Source organism: Bubalus bubalis, chromosome 6, assembly GCF_019923935.1.
Source record: "Bubalus bubalis isolate 160015118507 breed Murrah chromosome 6, NDDB_SH_1, whole genome shotgun sequence".
Lineage (NCBI taxonomy): Eukaryota > Metazoa > Chordata > Mammalia > Artiodactyla > Bovidae > Bubalus > Bubalus bubalis.
The window spans coordinates 113,228,804-113,246,988 of NC_059162.1; the positions used below are offsets into that span (position 1 = coordinate 113,228,804).

At 45.7% G+C, this 18,185-nt stretch overlaps 1 protein-coding gene across 2 annotated transcripts in view; it reads left to right on the forward strand.

Moving 5' to 3' along the window:
• Positions 1-315: 315 nt before the first annotated feature.
• The window catches only part of TRPM8 (transient receptor potential cation channel subfamily M member 8), a 91,737-nt gene continuing 73,867 nt past the window's right edge, over positions 316-18,185 (forward strand). Inside the window, exons 1-6 of one of the 2 annotated variants that reach the window (XM_006053728.4) lie at positions 316-495; positions 4,361-4,434; positions 9,740-9,896; positions 12,045-12,222; positions 16,113-16,285; positions 17,121-17,295. In XM_006053728.4, coding sequence (XP_006053790.4) covers positions 379-495; positions 4,361-4,434; positions 9,740-9,896; positions 12,045-12,222; positions 16,113-16,285; positions 17,121-17,295 — 874 coding nt within the window. In that variant the 5' untranslated portion in view covers positions 316-378. Of the gene's footprint in view, positions 496-4,360; positions 4,435-9,739; positions 9,897-11,873; positions 12,223-16,112; positions 16,286-17,120; positions 17,296-18,185 lie in introns of those variants that run through there. The other variant, XM_044945324.2, reaches the window with a different exon arrangement.

Sequence of the window (18,185 nt, forward strand, 5' to 3'; positions counted from 1 at the left end):
CTCTCTCCAAAGCCATCAGCTTGAAAGGAGCCATCCTTTCCCCTCTTATGTGGTGGTCAGGGATGCTGGATCCCACCCCCCAGACAAGAGGGTGCACCCAGAGGGGCCCTGCCCACGAGGGAAGGGCCAGGGAAAGCATACGGAGGGACTGAACTCAGGCTGGGTCCCGGAGGAGAGATGAAGCGAGGAGAGCAGAGGCGGGGGGACAACTACCCCGTTAGGGGGGCCGGGGTGGGGGCGGGTAGGGATGGGGCTCTGGGGGCAGCAGATGGCGAGACTGGAGGGGCTCGGGGAGGGCACTGCGGTGAAGCCTTCAGTGAAGCCTGTCCACGTTGGTGACCCCATCTTCCCCACTCCGCTTTGTTCACAGGAGAAGAGATGTCTTTCAAGGGCGCACGGTTCAGCATGAGGAACAGAAGGAACGGCACCCCGGACAGCACCCGGACCCTGTACTCCAGCGCGTCCCGGAGCACCGACGTGTCCTACGCCGAGAGCGTGAGTTAACCGCGTCCCCTCCAACACGCAGTTAAGGTTCTTTGGGGACCCGTACTCCTTCTTTAAAAAGTTCATGTCTCATCTCACTCTTGTCTGTGGATTACTTTTGTCGAACGCAGAGATGTTTTCTTTTCTGTGTTGTTTGTCAAGCATTCCTGTTTTAAAGTTTGTAACTGTAACCTTACGTTGTTAAAGAATGCATTTCTTTTGGCCTTTTAAAAATAGATTTTATTGAAGTGTAGTTGATTGACAATGTGTTAATTTTTGCTGTACAGCACAGTGATTCAGTTAACACACACACACACACAAACACATATATGCACCTTTTCATATTTTTCATTATGGTTTATTACAAGATATTGCATATAGTTCTCTGTACTATACAATAGGACCTTGTTTATCCATTCAAGAGTGCACCTATTAACTGACTTATATAACATTTTAAATACTGCACTTTAAAAAATATTTATTTTTAATTGGAGGATAATTGCTTTACAATATTGTGTTGGTTTCTGCCATACAGCAACATGATTCAACCATAGGTACATATGTCCCCTGGCTCTGGAACCTCCCTCCCACCTCCCACCCCATCCCACCCCTCTAGGTTGTCACAGAGCACCTGTTTGAGCTCCCTGAGTCGTGCAGCAAATTCTCACTGGCCATTTTATATATGGTATCTATTTTACACATGATATACACACATGATATTCATACTATGAATATTTGTTTGTTACTACTTAATGCTTGGTGTTTTTGCTTCCAGCCCTGTGGGTTCACCTTAGAAGTGAGTTTTGAAGTCCTTTTATTTAATTCCGTGGTGGGTGGCTCATTCTGTGTCTGCGTTTGTTCTGGCTGTAGCTCCCTTCTCTTTGGTACCCGTCTCACCTCTCGCCATTCTGTGTCCCTGTACACTGAGTTGCTGCTTAGGACTCAGGGTGGGGAGGGGTGACTGGGCAGAAGGCTCCTCTCTGCATGCCCCTCCCATCCAGTCCCACCTGCAGCTCCAGTGATGCCTGCAGGCTTTCCGCTCACTCTCAGGTCCTAGCGAACACGCTCATGTGTCAGGAAATAAAGACAACATTCCAGTCTGATACCAAGGTCCCCCTCAGCCAGAGTGATAAAAGTCGGGGTGGTGGCTGACTCTGGAAAAGGGAAGGGGGAGGAGGGACTGGGCTGGGGCTTCTGGGGTGCTGGGCATGTCAGTATTTTTTTTTTTTAAGCTATTTATTTATTTATTTTGGCCTACCCCCTGGACATGTGCGATCTTATTTCCCTCCCCCAGGGATTGAATCTGTGCTCTTTGCATTGGATGCTCAGAGTCTTAACCACTGGACCACCAGGAAAGTCCCCATGCGAGTATTTTGATCTACGGGGTGAGGTTCTCTGGGCACCCAGGCTCTTGCCATTCCCACCACCCAATGCCCACTTAGATTTTTGTAACTGCTGCGGTCACCCTGGCCCTGTGAGAATTACACCATGGGCAGAGGACCCTGGTGGCTTCTCCAGTGCCCTCTTCTCTAGCCTCCAGCAGTGTGAGACCCCTGGGAGGGCAGAAAAGGTCTTTCCGGATCCCACGTGGAGGCAGGCATGGGTGCTGTTGGCAGTCGGAGACTGACTCTTTCCTGTTTTGCTCCTCTGGGTTCCCCCAGAATTTCTGGATGGATTTCCCACTCTGCTCAGAGATGCCAGCAGTCATGTGGGTAGGATTTCTGAGACCACACAGGTACATCCCAGTTCTGAGGGTCCTTTTTATCCCTGAGAACACACACCTCTGCAAAGTACATTTTTCAGAGGGAATTATTAGCAACAAGATAGTTTTTATCCCCAACCCTTCTCCATCGATTTAAAAAGCTTATACATATAAGCTTATATATACTGTGGAGTTTTCTTTATCTGTGTGAAGTAGACTTAAAACTAGTGAAGAGCTAGAAAAAATTATGAGGAGGAAAGGACATCACAGGGCTTCAAAACTTATTCATTCTGAGGATATAAGATTTATTTTTGCTTTCTACATTTTTATCATTAATACTGGTAGAAAAGAACTTACAAACCTAAATTCCCAGCCTAAGGAAAAACAATACAACTAACACTCTTGCACCCATCGCCAGCACTTTTCAGGAGACTCCCATGTGCACCCCATGTCAAAGCCCTCCACGCTCTCCTGAGTTTTGTGTTCCCCATTCCTTGCTTTTATTCATAAGCTTATGGTTTGAATATACGTGTGTAAATGGTGGATGGTTCCGTTTCGTCTGTTTTGACATTTGTGGAGCCCCACCATCAGCTCCTCTGTGGGTTCGGTTTCTTGCTAGCGTCCTGTGTTCGTGGTTCTCTGAGTGACCAGGTGTAGTGGCTGTTGATTTAATCCTGCTGGGCTGGGCTTTCTCTCGAGCTCCTTTGTCCAGCTTAAATGGGATGAACATTTGAGTTTCTGATTTTGCCCTTAGGAGCAGGGCCATTCTGAACCTTCCTGGATGTGTGAGGTGGTCCCTGGAGAAGGTTCTCTGGGTTGAGGCTGCTGGGTGAAGGTGAACACCTCTCCCTAAGGGGAGTTGGGGTTAAGACACAGGATTTATGGCGAAACATCATTTAAAGGGCCAGGTAAAGGGGGCATGTGGTTCCCATTCTCTGATGTCTCAGAATGTACAGTGGTGGGCGCCAGATGGCTGAGGAGACTGCTGAAGGCACGGTGGGCCTTTTCCCAGGACAGGGACTGTCCCTTCCCTTTTTGTGGTGGCCTCGCTGTGGGGGATGAGGAGTCAGGCTTGGCTTTGCTGCAAAGACAGGAGGAAAACCCACAGGACACTGTCTGAGAACTGTGGGTGCCCAGTGACCTGACGGAAGTGGGTTTGGGCTGCCAACCCCACCTCCATGGGGCAAGATAGTCCCCTAAAGCTGACAGCCCTGTGCCAGGCATCTGAGCGTGCAGGGCATTCCCAGGACACAGGGACTATTTCGAGGGGACAGCGGTGGCCAGTTTCTCAGAGTTGTGCCAATTTGCTCACTGCCCACAGTGGGTCTGAGGCCCCCTGCCTAGCCCTTCCCAGGCCTTTGGCGTCAATACTTTCTTAATTTTTCCAGCCTGGTGCGAGTGTCGTGGGCATCATTATGGTTTCCCTTCATGTTTGCCTCATTTCTGAGAAGGCTGAGCACCTTCTCACACATTTATGGTTGTATATCCACTTTTATTTAATGCCTGTTCTCGTCTCCTTCTGTTCTCTTATGACGTTGTCTGTCTTATTCTTGGTGTCTCATCGTCCTTTATATTTTCGATTTACCAAGCCTGTGGTGATCAATACATGTTGCAAATATCTTCTCCCACTCTGAGGAGTATACATATTTTCAAAGTAGTTTTCAACCTTTGCCAATTGGTTTGCTTCTGCCACCTAAAGGGAAGTTTTCCATCATGTGTCAGAATTAGGTCCTGGATATGCCTGACCACCTGCCCGTGGGGAGACAAATGAAAGTCTGGAAAGAGCATTTGTACTTTATCCTCTTTGGAAAAGCAAGCATTAGAGGAATGGGAATCTGCAGTAATACATTATTTACGCTAAGCTACCAACAGATCCTTATTTTCCCCTGGTTGTTTTAGAGTTGAAAAAACATACTTTGCATGTGTGACATTTGTTACAAGATAATGCCAAGTAACTGTTAGAAAAATTTACATTCAGTTATAAAAATTTAAATGTATACCTCTTTTTTACAAGCTCTGTATGCTCTAAAGGTATGACGGGATACTGGGTGCTACTGATCTGCAATGAATCAATGAATCCTTAAACCCTTTGAAGTAGGTTTAGTTCATTCATGAAGAGCAGCAGGGGTTAAGAGCAAATTAGTGACGTGTTGTTCCCATGTTCTCTCTCCAAAGGACTTGGTGAGTTTCATCGAAGCAAATTTTAAGAAACGGGAGTGTGTCTTCTTTACCAAAGATTCCAAGGCCACGTAAGCACCTCTTTTGCCTCCGATTTTGCTAGTATGTTCAAAGATAAATTATTAACAACCACAACAACAGACTAGTTCATTATTCAAGTTATTTGCATCTTGCAGTTCTCAGAAATGGTGTGCGAGCAGGAAGAATTTGGCAAGCAGCTTGTCCCTAGAGAGGTATCATTTCATATTTTAAGCTTTGGCAGGAGTGGGTGAAGGTTCCAAGACAGGCTGTCAGTCTCTTGGTATTCCCATGGGCCTGGGAGTCCACCCGAGTGGCTGTGGCAATCAACCTTGTTATTTCATAGCCGTTGGCAGGCGACAGCAGGCATGCGCACTCATGGCAATCTGACTGGCTCCTCTGTCTGGCTGTTGACTGTGGCTATACTGTAGGACTTTGTTGTTTATCCTTTCTCTATATAGTAGTCTAGTTATTAATTGATTGTTTAGTTGCTGCCATAGTTTATGTTTAAAGACTGACTCTCTGTTGACCAGAGGCAGTTACAGCAAGATCAGGAGTGTTACGATCAGCCTTAGATCCAACCTTGGCTTGGCTGCCTGTTCGCTGCATGAACTTGAACTAATTATTATCTTCTGAACTGAATTTTCTTATCCTAGAAATCCAGCACAGTATACATTCTGGGTTGTGGTAAGGATTCAGTGGGATGTTTCGTAAAATCCCTACTCTAGTAAGTTCTCAGTCAGTGTGCTTTCTTTCTTTGTATAAGTTAGAAAACGAACATCAGAAAAAATAAGAGATTTCTATTTTGTCATTGGTATAAACTTAGTCATTATGAAGCATTTTGACAGAGTATAAATTCTGTGAGTCAGCTATCTACCCCCCATATTTCCCTGAAAGATTTTGTGTTAATTTGTTTGACTGGTAGAACACACCATTTGGATTCATTCACTCATTCAATCAATATTTATTGAGCATCAGCTGTATCAAGGGGACTTTACATACTTGATCATGAATTCTACAACTGCCCTGCAAGGTAGCTGTTATCATTTGACTGACAAGTCAAGTGAGGCCTGGAGAGGCTCAGTATTTTACCCAGGGTCTCATCACTGGGCTTCTCTTGTGACTCAGATGGTTAAGAATCGACCTGCAATGCAGGAGATGCGGGTTTGATTCCTGGGTTGGGGAGATCCCCTGGTTGGAAATGGCAACTCACTCCAGTATTCTTGCCTGGAGAATCCCATGGACAGAGGAGCCTGGCAGGCTACAGTCCATGGGTGGCAAAGAGTCAGACACCGCTGAGGGACGAACACTTTCACTTTCATATTGCTGGTAGGAGAGAAATAAAGGATTGAACCCAGTTTTCTAATCTTCTTTGTGCATTTTTTAAAATTATTTTTAAATTGGGAGAAAATTGCTTTACAATGTGATGGTTTCTGTCATACAGCAATGCAAATCAGCCATAATTATGCTTATATCACCTCCTCTTGAGCTTCCCTCGCCTGCCTCCAGACCACCCCGCTGGATCAGCACTATTTGTAATAGCTAGGACATGGAAGCAACCATGTGTGCATTCTTTTTGGGCCCAGCTCCTGCCCCTTCTAAGAACGACCCTGCCTTGGCCTGACTATATTCATCAGTACCTTGTCATTTGCAGATATCCAATCTAATTGGCTGAAATGAGTGGTGATTGTAATGGGACCTCATGGCTGGAAAGCACAGCCAGATCCAGGGCTTAATATTACCAAGACCTTGCCTCTTTTTTTACCTGTGAGTCTGTCCTTCTCTGGGTGTGAAGTCTCCTCCTTTGTAACGCAAAATGGACACCACAGCTCTGGCTGATACCATTTCAGCTTACCACTGAGGGGAAAGAGGGCCTGGTACCTAGCAATTCTCCCCAAAGTCCTGGAACCTTGATCTTGGAGTTCATGGCTCTTATTGGCCTGGCATGGGCCATGGACCAGCTCTAATCCTTGGGAAGGTGATGGAATATGTAATTGGCCAGTCTTGGGTCATTGGAAGGACTGATGCTGAAGCTGAAACTCCAATACTCTGGCCACCTGATGCGAAGAACTGACTCATTTGAAAAGACCCTGATGCTGGGAAAGATTGAAGGCAGGAGAAGAAGGGGACAACACAGGATGAGACGGTTGGATGGCATCACTGACTCAATGGACATGAGCTTGAGTAAACTCCGGGAGTTGGTGATGGACAGGCAAGCCTGGTGTGCTGCAGTTCATGGGGTTGCAAAGAGTCGGACACAACTGAGTGACTGAACTGACTGACTGGGTGTTGTGTCCATATGGACCTGGTGTGGGAAGGATGGGTCCTCAAAGGAAAGACAGGGTGTTTCTACTAGCTGCAGCAGAAGTGGATGGAGGATAGGGAAATCTACAACTGCCCAGCTGATGGTGTCTGACTGCAGCTCAGGTCTGACCCCAAACGAAGGGACTTGCTGTGAGTAGCTCTCACCCTCCACAACACCAGCTGAGGACAGGAACACCTCGGGGTCTCCCAATGCCTATCTCAGAGGAGACCCAAAGTTACAGACCAGAGTCAAGACTCCATAAGCTTTTTGACTTCTCATATTTGTTATTTTCATCTGTCTATCGGCAGCGGGGATGCTCTGTGTAATCTAAATTACTCATCAGACAAAGGAATCAAGGGAAGTGACTGGTAACAGTGATACTGTAATTTTGCTGCTGCTTGGCACACCAGCTGATGTAAGCTACTGCAAATCTCCCCAGAGTTGTCCCTTATATGCTAAGCCCAGACCATTCATGTTTTTCTTCTTTAACCCCTTTCGGATGTCTGTTTCTTGTGTGGTCACAGGAAAGTGATGCCTGACTATGGCCCCTGTTGCTGAGGGTACCCTCTGAAACACTGCTGCCCAGTTAGGGGTCGCCTCCTGGCACTCCCGAAGCTGTAGGTCCCTGAATCTGGGTTTGTTCTCTTCAGTTCTCACTGCCTCAGCTATCCTGGATTCTAGGTAGAGATAGGAAGAACTTTGTTTTTGCTGTAATGGGCTCTGTGCGATGGACCTTTCTACTATAATGGGAATATTCTTTATCTGCATCAGCCCATATGAGCATTTGAAATTGGCTAGTGCAACCAAGGAGCTGAATTTTCAAATTAAATTAAATAGTCACACATGGCTAGCGGCTACTATATTAACAGTGTAGTTCTGTAGGCTTCTGACTTGTCCCAAGGGGTAGAACTAGCATGCTGACTCTCTCCTAATCCTCTCCATCTCCCTTGTCTGTCACTTCTATGCCTCCTCCAAGTATCTATGCTCTTAACGCCTTCCTAGCATTCTTCCCACCTCCTCTCCATTTGTAGACCAATTTACGTACATTGGTGCTCAGATATGCAGATGACACCACCCTTATGGCAGAAACTGAAGAAGAATCAAAAAGCCTCTTGATGAAAGTGAAAGAAGAGAGTGAAAAAGTTGGCTTAAAGCTCAACATTCAGAAAACTAAAATCATGGCATCCGGTCTCATCACTTCATGGCAAATAGATGGGGAAACAGTGGAAACAGTGGCTGACTTTATTTTTCTGGGCTCCAAAGTCACTGTGGATGGTGATTGCAGCCATGAAATTAAAAGACGCTTGCTCCTTGGAAGGAAAGTTATGACCAACCTAGACAGCATGTTAAAAAGCAGAGACATTACTTTGCCAACAAAGGTCCATCTAGTCAAGGCTATGGTTTTTCCAGTAGTCATGTATGGATGTGAGAATTGGACTCTAAAGAAAGCTGAGCACAGAAGAATTGATGCTTTTGAACTGTGGTGTTGGAGAAGACGCTTGAGAGTCCCTTGGACTGCAAAGAGATCCAACCAGTCCATCCTAAAGGAGATTAGTCCTGGGTGTTCTTTGGAAGGACTGATGCTGAAGCTGAAACTCCAATACTTTGGCCACCTGATGTGGAGAGCTGACTCATTTGAAAAGACCCTGATGCTGGGAAAGATTGAAGGCGGGAAGAGAAGGGGATGACAGACAATGAGATGGTTGGATGGCATCACCGACACAATGGATATGGGTTTGGGTGGACTCCGGGAGTTGGTGGTGGACAGGGAGGCCTGGCGTGCTGTGATAACATGGGGTTGCAAAAAGTCGGACACAACTGAGTGACTGAACTGAACTGAACCCAATCATCAAGATGGAGCCAGGCAAGCTTCTTATTCGAGGTCACCCAAAACACACCCCTCTTCTTGGAAGGGAAAAGGGTTCGAGAGTCACTCTTCAGTTGTAGCAAAGACAGATGGGACAGGGGCTTCCCTCCCCAGTTCTGCAATGAACTCGGGGGGGGGGGTTGTGTGGAAGGACCCCAAAGGATAGTGGCACAGAAACAGCTAAAGAGAGAGGGGAGGAAGCCACCTTGGACCACAACAGTGGGGAGGATCCTGAAACCACCAGGAGCAGCCTCAGCTCAGGAAGTGCTCCAGGGCTAGTCAGAGAAAAGCCTAAAGCAACTGCAATCAAGTCCAGTTGACTTTTTAAAATTTTTCTTGGCCAAACTGAGTGATGCCTGAGAGACCTGTTCCAAAAAGAGAGGCAAGGTTACTGGTGGAGGAGTGATTTTGGATTCTAGGTTCTAGCTCAATTTTTATAACTCTAGAAAATAGCGAATGTTATGATATCAATACAGCTAATTTCTATACCCTAAAGTAATTAAGATTTGGGCTTCCATGGTGGCTCAGTGGTAAAGAATCCACCTGCAATACAGGAGACATGGGTTTGATTCCTGGGTCGGGAAGGTCTTGGGGAGCAGGAAATGGCAACCCACTCTAGTATTGTTGCCTGGGAAATCCCATGGACCGAGGACCCTGGCAAGCTCCAGTCCACGGGGTCGCAAGAGTCGGATGTTACTGAGCGACTGAACATACGTGTGCACACACACATACACAGTGTTAGTAGTTAAGACTTTCAGTTACAAGGAACCCAAGTTATTTTAACCTAAATGAAGAAATTTACTCTAAAGAAAAGGAAGTGCCTTGCAGAACCTGAGAGATAAGTGGCTGGGATCTAGAATAGATAGGGCTATGGCCAGAGTGTGTGAAGGCTCAAGAAGTCTTCTCTGTTGTCATTTATTCCATGCCTCACTACATTCCTGCTTTCTTCTTTCTCAGTGGAGATGCAAGTGAAGTGTATTGCCTGAATCTTCCACGTCACAGGGATAAAACATCAAGATAGTTTTTAAACAACCAAGATGATGAAAACAGTCTGGAAATTAGATGTGATGCTAAAATCTCTTTTTGTGTTGATTTAAGCTAATCATGTGTGGTCTACGAGACGTGATGAAACATTAAAGTAGGTTTAATGAAATCTGTTCCTTCCTGTCAATATCCTCCTGCTCAGGGAGAATGTGTGCAAGTGTGGCTACGCCCAGAACCAACACATAGAAGGCACCCAGATCAACCAAAACGAGAAATGGAATTACAAGAAACATACCAAGGAATTTCCCACCGATGCTTTTGGAGATGTTCAGTTTGAGACTCAGGGGAAGAAAGGGAAGGTAAGCAATGGTTTTCTACTTGAACTAGCTAATCCATATGCTAACATGGTAGGTTACTGAAGTACCTTGAGTTACTTCAAATTGTCTGATAGTATGTATGAAAGCAGAAGAGATGGGTTGTCACCCAAAACATGATTGCAGAAAAAGATAAATCTTGTGAAAAATCAAGCGCTGTGATTAGATCACGTACCATGGCAACACTCCTCAGGTGATTGTTAAGGCAGTAGTGAGTAGCGAGGAAAGAGCAGAATGAGTTCCATCTGTAAGGTGTTGGTAACGCCAAGGTGGCGGGTTCAGTTCCCATATGGGCCACCAAATGTTATGACTGTCTGGGCATGTGCTGGAAAAGAATTTCCAGACACAGAATATTTTAGAAGAGAGGATTCATTGAGAACAAAGGACTGAGGTAGTGAGAGGTGCTGCAAAGACAGCAGGCCGGCTTTCTGACAGACCAGGGAGAGATGACCACCAAAGAGAGAATAGAGCGGAAGATGCAATTAGACCAGCAGGCCGATCCTGAGGTGTTTTCAAGGGAGAGCTGATGCTTTTGTGGGCTTGCAGCCAGTTTTTATAGCCTCAGGACAAAGAAAATTCCTAAGGGAAGGGTTGGCATTAAGCCATTGGTTCTATATGGTACACGTGTTATTTAATATAGAGATGGGAGCTGGCTGGTTAGGGACAGGCTGGCTCTTGACAAACAAGATGGCTTTTGACAATGGTGGTCGTGGAGCTTGGCTCATTCTGGAAATATTGGCCTGTGACTCAGGATGGCTGGCTTGTCACCCAGTGTCCTTTCTCCAGGCACAGCGCAGGCTCATGTGATATCCTTGTTGACCCTCCCTGCTACAGACAAATGCATTTATGGTTTAGTTTGGCATATGACATTCTTGACAGTAAATGTGGCCTTGAATAAGGCAGCATTTTCCTTTGCACACTCACACTGCAGGCTCTTACACAGCATTTTACAAAGCTGTTTAATGGATTGTGTCGAATGGAAACAAAAAGGATAATGTGAGAGTTGTGAGTTAAGTTTTATTGGGGGCAAATGAGGACTATAGCCAAGGAGACAGCATCTCAGATAGCTCTGAGGAGCTGCTCCAAAGAGGTAGGGGGGCAAAGTCAGTGTTACCTATGATTTTAGTGAAGGGGGTACGTGCAGTCAGGCACCCACTTTGGTAGATGCTTGCTGCTGGTCATGAGAAGCAGGTGTCTTCCATGAATGATTTTAGTGCTTTTGTAGATATGAGAAGATGCAAGAATTTGGGCTCATATAATATGCTGAAAATACCTAACTGTCTGAAGCCCAGTTCTGTGCGTTTTCCCCAGAGCACGAGAGTTTTATTCTTGATCTCCACCCTGAACTCATTTCATGATGTGTGGAATGTCACTGAGGACAGTGATTGATTGCATCCTTGTAAAGGCAGCTCCCTGGTGGTTAGGATCCGGTGCTCTCACCGCTGCGGCCGGGGTTTGATTCCCCATCAGGGAAGCCTTTCTTCTTCCTCTCCCCCTGCCACCTACCGACCTCCCCGGTAGGTCCCTTTAGGTCTTGAATCTGCCTGCAATGCAGGAGACCTGGGTTCGATCCCTGGGTTGGGAAGATCCTCTGGAGAAGGGAATGGCAACCCACTCCAATATTCTTGCCTGGAGAATTCCAAGAACAGAGGAGCCTGGCGGGCTATAGTCCATGGGGTCACAGAGTCGGATACGACTGAGCGACTAATATTTTCCCTTTCAGAGGCAGATGGCAGGTGACCGTTTTCAGTTGGCCATTATTAACAGTTTCCTTAAATTCTCTTCTGTCCACTCTGTCTCTTCCCAAGGCCTCTGTCTCGGAATGGGCCACCACTGTCTTGCCTCCCTGCCTGTCTTGGCTCACAGTCTGTAGTTAGCACTCCTGCTGGAGGGCTCCCTAAAATGTAAATCCCTTCTGGCTTCTACTCTGCTTAGAACACCTGACGGGTGCTCCACTGCCTTTAGGACGAAGTCTCCAGCTCTCCAGCTGGCTTGGGTGTCCCCTTCCACTGCCCCAAGGGGACCTTCCTCACCTGCCATGCGCTCCCGTCCCAAAGGCACAGGTAGACTGGGCCACGCCCCCGCCATCAGGAGAGCACCTGCGGATCCTGATGCTTCTGTCCTTCCCCACAGTATATCCGACTGTCCTGCGACACGGACGCGGAGACGCTGTACGAGCTGCTGACCCAGCACTGGCACCTGAAAACACCCAACCTGGTCATTTCCGTGACTGGCGGCGCCAGAAACTTCGCCCTGAAGCCGCGCATGCGCAAGATCTTCAGCCGCCTGATCTACATCGCGCAGTCGAAAGGTGCGCGGGTCCCGCGGTGGCCGAGGGGACCGGCCCGGGTGGGGACGTGGCGCCCGCGGGTTTGTCCTTCCAGGCTGCGCCACGTCTTTAGAGACTGAACGAAATTGTCCTCTGCCATTCATGCGCAAGACTGCAGATACTCTAGGGCTGTATGATTAATCCTGATCTTAATTAGAAACAAGATCCTTAAATGAGGAAACAGATCCGGAACTCTGGAGGGTGGGATGGGGTCGGGGAGGGAGGGAGGATTTCCTTAATCAGAGCTCAGGAAATTGCATGTGGGTAGTTGCATGTTTCTCTTAACCTAACGTTTTCATTTAGTCGTTTTTACATAAAACACTCAGAGTATTCTGGCCAATCAAAAAAAGAAAGTTTAATTTTTGCTGTTTCATTTGGGGACCATTCACTTTCATGCATTGGAGAAGGCAATGGCAACCCACTCCAGTGTTCTTGCCTGGAGAATCCCAGGGATGGGGGAGCCTGGTGGGCTGCCATCTATGGGGTCCCACAGAGTCGGACACGACTGAAGTGATTTAGCAATAGCAATAGCAATATGCTTTGAAAAAAGTGACCGTGCCTGGCAGGTTGTGAGCGCCAGGTGAGTGTCTGATAGGGATCAAAACACAGAACCCTGGCTTTGTTATTTGAAATATTTTGCTTATTTTTTTCTATTTTGATTTTTTGTTATGATAAATTTTAAACCTACAGAAGAGTTGTAAGAATAATCTAGTGAATATCTGTACAGCCTTCACTTAAATTCACCAGTTGTTAACAATTTCTCATGTTTGTCTTCTCCCTCTCTCTAGATATTCACATATTATGATTTTAAAAATCGTTTGACGGATTCCCTGGTAGTCCAGTGGTTATTGTTGTTATTGCTCAGTTGCTAAGTCATAGCCGACTCTTTGCAATCCCATGGACTGCAGCATGCCAGGCTTCCTTGTCCTCTGTTATCTCCCGGAATTTGCCCAGGTTCTTGTTAATTGAGTTTTGTTCTTGTTCAGTTGCTCGGTTGTGTCTGACTCTTTGGTAATGCTATCTAACCATCTCATACAGTGGTTCAGTTCAGTTCAGTCACTCAGTCGTGTCCCACTCTTTGCAACCGCATGAATCGCAGCACGCCAGGCCTCCCTGTCATCACCAACTCTTGGAGTTCACTCAGACTCACGTCCATCGAGTCAGTGATGCCATCCAGCCATCTCATCCTCTGTCATCCCCTTCTCCTCCTGCCCCCAATCCCTACCAGCATCAGAGTCTTTTCCAATGAGTCAACTCTTCACATGAGGTGGCCAAAGTACTGGAGTTTCAGCTTTAGCATCATTCCTTCCAAAGAAATCCCAGGGCTGATCTCCTTCAGAATGGACTGGTTGGATCTCCTTGCAGTCCAGGGGCCTCTCAAGAGTCTTCTCCAACACCATAGTTCAAAAGCATCAATTCTTCAGCACTCAGCTTTCTTCACAGTTCAACTCTCACATCCATACATGACCACTGGAAAAACCATAGCCTTGACTAGATGGACCTTTGTTGGCTGCTTATCAATATGCTATCTAGGTTGGTCATAACTTTTCTTCCAAGGAGTAAGAGTGGTTAGGATTCTGAATTTCCACTGTAGGGGGCACAGATTCAACCTCTAGTCAGGGCATTAAGATCCCCCAAACCGTGGGGCGCAATAGCCAAAAAAAAAAAAAATCCTTTGCAAGTAAATTTTAGGTATCATGAGCTTTAGCCCTTAAGCACACACATTAGCACATGTCTCTGAAGAACAAGCCTGTTTTCTCATGTAACTGGTATAACTTTCAAACCCGAGGAAGTTCACGCCGACCAATACAGTCATCTAACAAAAGGTTCTTGTTTTAATTTTGCTAAGTTTCCCAACAATGTTCTTCAGAGCAAAAAAATGTTTTTTGTTTTTTTTCTCCACCTGGATTCCAATCCATTTAGCTTTTCATATCATTGAAAGCTGAAAAGCTTTCTTTGCTCTGGAAATGTTCTTTAATCTTTTTGGCCTTTCAGGACATTTTTGAAGACTATAGGCAACTTTTTTTTTTTTTCCAGAATTGCTTTCATTTGAGCTTGACTGATATTTCCTTTAGTTTTGATTCTGTTTATCAAAGTCTAATATTTATTTTATTAGTTTATCTAATGCTAAGATTTTAAAAACTTAATTTTTTTCATCATGGATTTTTTGGCATCAATTTTTGCATTTATTTATTTATCGGCCATGCTGCATAGCATGCAGATCTTAGTTCCCCACCTGACCAGGGATTGAACCCTTGCTCCCTGCAGTGGAAACTTGGAGACTTAACCCCTGGACCACCAGGGAAGTCCCTTGAAAACAATTTTATTAAGAATATTGGTTGACAGAACTAAGGTAGCATGTCTTATTCTAAATATGCTTTTTCTTAAAATCAAGAAGAAAGGATGGTTTCTCCCCATATTTATTCTTAATTTCCTGATCAACCAGATGGGACCACAGTAGATACTTTGTTATGAAACCCAGCAGCTGACTTCCTCACCACTAAATCCGAACATGCATAATGCATTCCTTCAGCAAATACTTCTTAAATGCCTGCCATGTGTCAGAAATTGTTTTAGGTACTGGGAATACATAAAGTAGAACAAAGCAGACAAAAGCGCGCAGGCCGGGATTCTTCTTAGATGAAGTGAATGGCCGGAGCTGGGGGTTCATTGTCTTCTTGTACTCTGGGTCAGCCATGTGGAGAGCTGCTTTGTCTCCTATTGCCTCATTTGAAATGGGGGTATTGACAACTGAAATCTGTCTGCAGGAAGGAGACTGGGTGCCAGGGGGTCTGGAATTCACATCTTGTGAGAACTGGCCAAAGGAATGGGATCTGAATGTTCTAGGGACTACATCACATTTACCGTAAAATATTGGAAGGACTTTTCTGTGGGAGATGACTAAAGTAGCTCCCTGTCGGGAAGTCAGTAACAAAATTGGAGAATGGAGACAACAATGAACAAAAGGACTTTCTAACAGTTGGGGGAGGGGGCTGCCTCAGGACTCCTCAGAATTCAGGGAAACTGGTGGCCAAGCCTCAGGCTAGATTCCTGCCTGGGTGGCACACTGGCCTAGGCACATTTTCAGCTTTAGATGCCATTATTACGTGAAATCATATTTTTAGGTATTTTGTTTACTACAGTTTTGAAAACAAAACTGTGAAAAATTCTTGGCCTTGCAAAGATCATCAAATAAAAACCTTCAAACACCAGTGTGCAAGCTTGTGCAATTTTAAAGTTAAATTGTAGGCACCAGGGTCATGCTAGAAGACCCCATGGCCTGTAGCCCACTAGGCTCCCCTGTCCACGGGATTCTCCAGGCAACCTGGAGTCGGTTGCCATTCTCTTCTCCTGGGGATCTTCCTGACCCATGGATCAAACCCAGGTCTCCCACATTGCAGGCCGATTCTTTACCATCTGAGCCACTAGGGAAGCCCAAAGTTAAATGGTAGGCACCAGGGTCCTGCTAGGAAGATCACTCCAGATCCATGGGGCGGGAGGTGTGGGAGCAGAGCGTTCCACCGTCCATGATGACATTGCTTAACTTGCTCAACAGCTAAGGGCAGGTGCTTATTAGCCCTGAAAAGATTTACCTGAGAGATGATTAAAGGGACAGATTTCTTGGCCCCACTCCCCAGAGAGTCTGATGATGTGAGTCTAGAGTCGGGTCTAGAATCTGTATCTTTTTAAGCAGCATCTCTTAGACACGCGGACATCCTCTTCTCTTTCCTAAGTCCATGTCTTAGGTTGAACATAGTCCAAAGTGTGGCCAGCGATGCTGGGTCCTGGTGCTCACGGGTGGGGCTTCTTTAGGGATTGAGCACAGGATGAAAAACTTATTCAGAGCCTCTGTTCTCCTCTCTTGTTGGCAGGTGCCTGGATTCTCACTGGAGGCACCCACTATGGGCTGATGAAGTTCATCGGGGAGGTGGTGAGAGATAACACCATTAGCAGGAATTCGGAGGAGAACATTGTGGCCATTGGCATCGCCGCTTGGGGCATGGTCTCCAATAGGGACACCCTTATCAGGAATTGTGATGTGGAGGTACGGGCAGGACATGAGGAGGTCTGCGGGGTCACGGGGGAGAGTGGCCCTGGCATGGGGCTCTGGGATGCCATCAACTTGTAGAAAGTTGGCCTTACAAGGTTCCTTTGGAACCTCAGGAATTAAAAACAAGGATGACATAATCAAAGCGATTCTGTGAAGGAATTACCAATAGATGTGTTTTGTTCATGAAAATTTGTTCCTGGCAAATCCTGTTAGAGTCAGTTCTTTAGTTTTTTATTCTCTGGAACTAAGTCTTATGACAAAGTATATGTTTAATTACCTCTTTTCATAATCCTGTAACTATGTGCTCCTCAAGAGCTAAGACTCCATTTTATTCATTTTCTAATCCCTAGACCCTGGCATAGGTCTTGGCATATGATGGAGTCTAGACAAATATGTGTATATCAATATCTACCTCTACCATATCCACACGTACACAAATATGTATGTCTGGACACACACACACACACACATACACACACACACTCTTTACCGAATGCTTCAGGGTGATGGAACAAGAACTGGATTGGGAATCTGATTCTTACACTGCCACCAGTCATTTATGTGACAATAGGCAAGTGATCCAACTATTTTGAACCTTCATTTCCTCAAACTAATACAATTATGTAAAGTTTAAAAATAAAATTAAAAAAAAAATAAAATGATGGCCTGAACTATAAGATTTTTAAGACCCTTCTGCACTTAGGAATCTGGAAAGAGGCATCAATATAGTTGAACCCAAAGAGTCAGCCTTTCGTGAACCCATAAAGATGTCATCAGGCATTTTGGCCAACAAGCAAGTCTCAAAGACAAGTTGCTGTGTGCCCTTCAGGGATATTTTTCAGCTCAGTACATTATGGATGACTTCAAGAGAGACCCTCTGTACATCCTGGACAACAACCACACCCACCTGCTGCTCGTGGACAATGGCTGCCATGGGCACCCCACGGTGGAGGCAAAGCTCCGGAATCAGCTGGAGAAGTACATCTCCGAGCGCACGATTCAAGGTCAGTGCTTACGAGATGGGACGTTAGAAAAACATATGAACAAAAGCAGCAGCAGCATCAACAATAGCTCCAATTATTGAGTGAAGCGTGGTAAACCCATCCTATCAGATGCTCTACTGCCAAAGAAGAGCCGTTGTATCTCTTCTTTAATATACTAGAAATGCCTCTGCTCGTATGATAGGTACCCTCCAGTGTGCTAGAACATTGATGAATGCTGCCTTGTCCCACTCTGGATTGGCAATAAAGAGACCTGCTGTCCATTCTGCTTGACAACATTTAAGACCTGGTAAAATTCACGGTAGCAAATTGCACTGATGAAGCAATGGGGTTTGCTAGAGTAGAAGTGATAAAAAACCAACCTGCTAGCTTCACAGTTAGATGATTTATTTCTTTGACTATTGGCTACTTCTCTATACCATTTTAGTTATTTAGTTGCTAAGTCCCGTCCAACTCTTTTGTGACCCCATAGACTGTAGAATGCCAGTCTCCTCTTGCCCATGGAATTTTCCAGGCAAGAATACTGGAATGAGTTGCCATTTCCTTCTCTAAGTGATTTTCCTGACCCAGGGATTGAACTCGTGTCTCCTACTCTTTACTACTGAGCCAACTAAAACCTCCTAAAACATTGGTTTCAGGGGGAGAATGCAACCATGGAGTGAAAGCCTTTATTTCCTATGGAAAGTGATAAATAATGTCTTCCTACTGCTGAGATGTTGGTGTTGAGATGTGTCCTGTTGTGGAACCGGATTACCACATCATCTAGTGACAGTCTCCATCACAGAGACTTGTTGGAGATAATCTCAATCTTTTCTTTTCTCAATGGGAAGTCTGTGGAGGAAGACATTTGTATATGCAGTCATCTCTCTGGAGAAGACACATAGTTATGCAAA